The sequence below is a fragment of the Colobus angolensis genome, unplaced genomic scaffold (genome assembly GCF_000951035.1).
Source record: "Colobus angolensis palliatus isolate OR3802 unplaced genomic scaffold, Cang.pa_1.0 Scaffold82, whole genome shotgun sequence".
Classification (NCBI taxonomy): Eukaryota; Metazoa; Chordata; class Mammalia; order Primates; family Cercopithecidae; genus Colobus; species Colobus angolensis.
This window is the reverse complement of record NW_012122043.1, coordinates 1,684,154-1,685,207: the sequence shown is the minus strand read 5'-3', so window position 1 is coordinate 1,685,207 and position 1,054 is coordinate 1,684,154. Positions and strand designations below refer to the sequence as shown.

Sequence of the window (1,054 nt, the reverse complement as noted above, 5' to 3'; positions counted from 1 at the left end):
TCCAGCCCCAGCACAGGCTCCCACCCCCTACACTCCCAGCTACTCTGCCCTCAGCAGCAAACCCCCATCGTCCTCGTCCCTGGACACTGTCCCCTTGTCCCCGGGGATGCTGCTGTCCTTTTCCAGGTCCGCCCCTTGCGGTGCACCTTCCCCTGCCCTTTCCGTGAATTTCCACGCGGGCGATCCTCGAAGGCAGCACTGCTCCCTGTCATTTGCTCCAGGCCCTCCTTCCTCTCAGTCCCAGTGATTTCCACCAACACCGTCATCCTCAGAACACTCAGCACACAGCAGACACTCCGTAAGTGCACGGGGAACAAATGAGCACCGCAGACCCCAGTAGGAGCCTTGCACCCACGGGCACCTGAGCAGGGAGTGGAGCCTCCTGCTGCGGGCTCCTGGCAAGGTCCCAGAACAAGCCCCAGAGACCCAGGAGTTGCCCCTACCGCCATCTCCGCAGCAGGCTCCGAGTCCTGACCCTCGCCTGCCTGGTCCATCAGGATGGTCCAGGCCAGGCCCCAGGGGAGGCCAGGCAAGATGAAAGCCAAGGGCAGAGGCAGGCACAGGCTCCACAAAAGCTCTGGGACTGCCCAGCTAGGGCAGAGCACGGCACAGACTGTCAAAAACACCCTGTGGAGCCAATTTATTGTGAGGTCGCAAGGGAGACACGGCTACAAAGCATGGCCCCCAAAGTGCAGCAAGGCGCGCAGTAGGCTGGAAGATTCCCTGAGGTGGCTCAGGCAGGTAAGAAACCCACACAGCCCTGGGTCCTCCCCAAGCCTCGGACGTGCATCTGCTGCTTCACTGAGATTCTTCTCTCCTTCTGGAAACTTCCTCCAGTTGTGTCACTGGAGGAGGAAAAGGTATGGGGGAGGGGGAAGAGGGGGCTGGAGCTGGCCTCCCCCGAGGCCTGGCTCCAGAACTCAGGCTGTGTGGGGCGGCTGAGGACTGCGCTCTGTCTAGCGCTTTTGCAGGCAAGGAGACCGGACGCAGCAAGGCCTGAGGCCTATCTGCGGTAACTCTTCAAAGAGGGGCCTGCCAGACCCACCAAGTCCCA

General features: G+C 61.8%; 1 protein-coding gene across 1 annotated transcript in view; it reads right to left on the bottom strand.

The window, feature by feature from the left end:
* Nucleotides 1–611: 611 nt before the first annotated feature.
* The window catches only part of ANKMY1 (ankyrin repeat and MYND domain containing 1), a 69,176-nt gene continuing 68,733 nt past the window's right edge, over nt 612–1,054 (bottom strand). Inside the window, exon 18 of the mRNA XM_011929575.1 lies at nt 612–845. Coding sequence (XP_011784965.1) covers nt 799–845 — 47 coding nt within the window. The 3' untranslated portion in view covers nt 612–798. The remainder of the gene's footprint in view (nt 846–1,054) is intronic.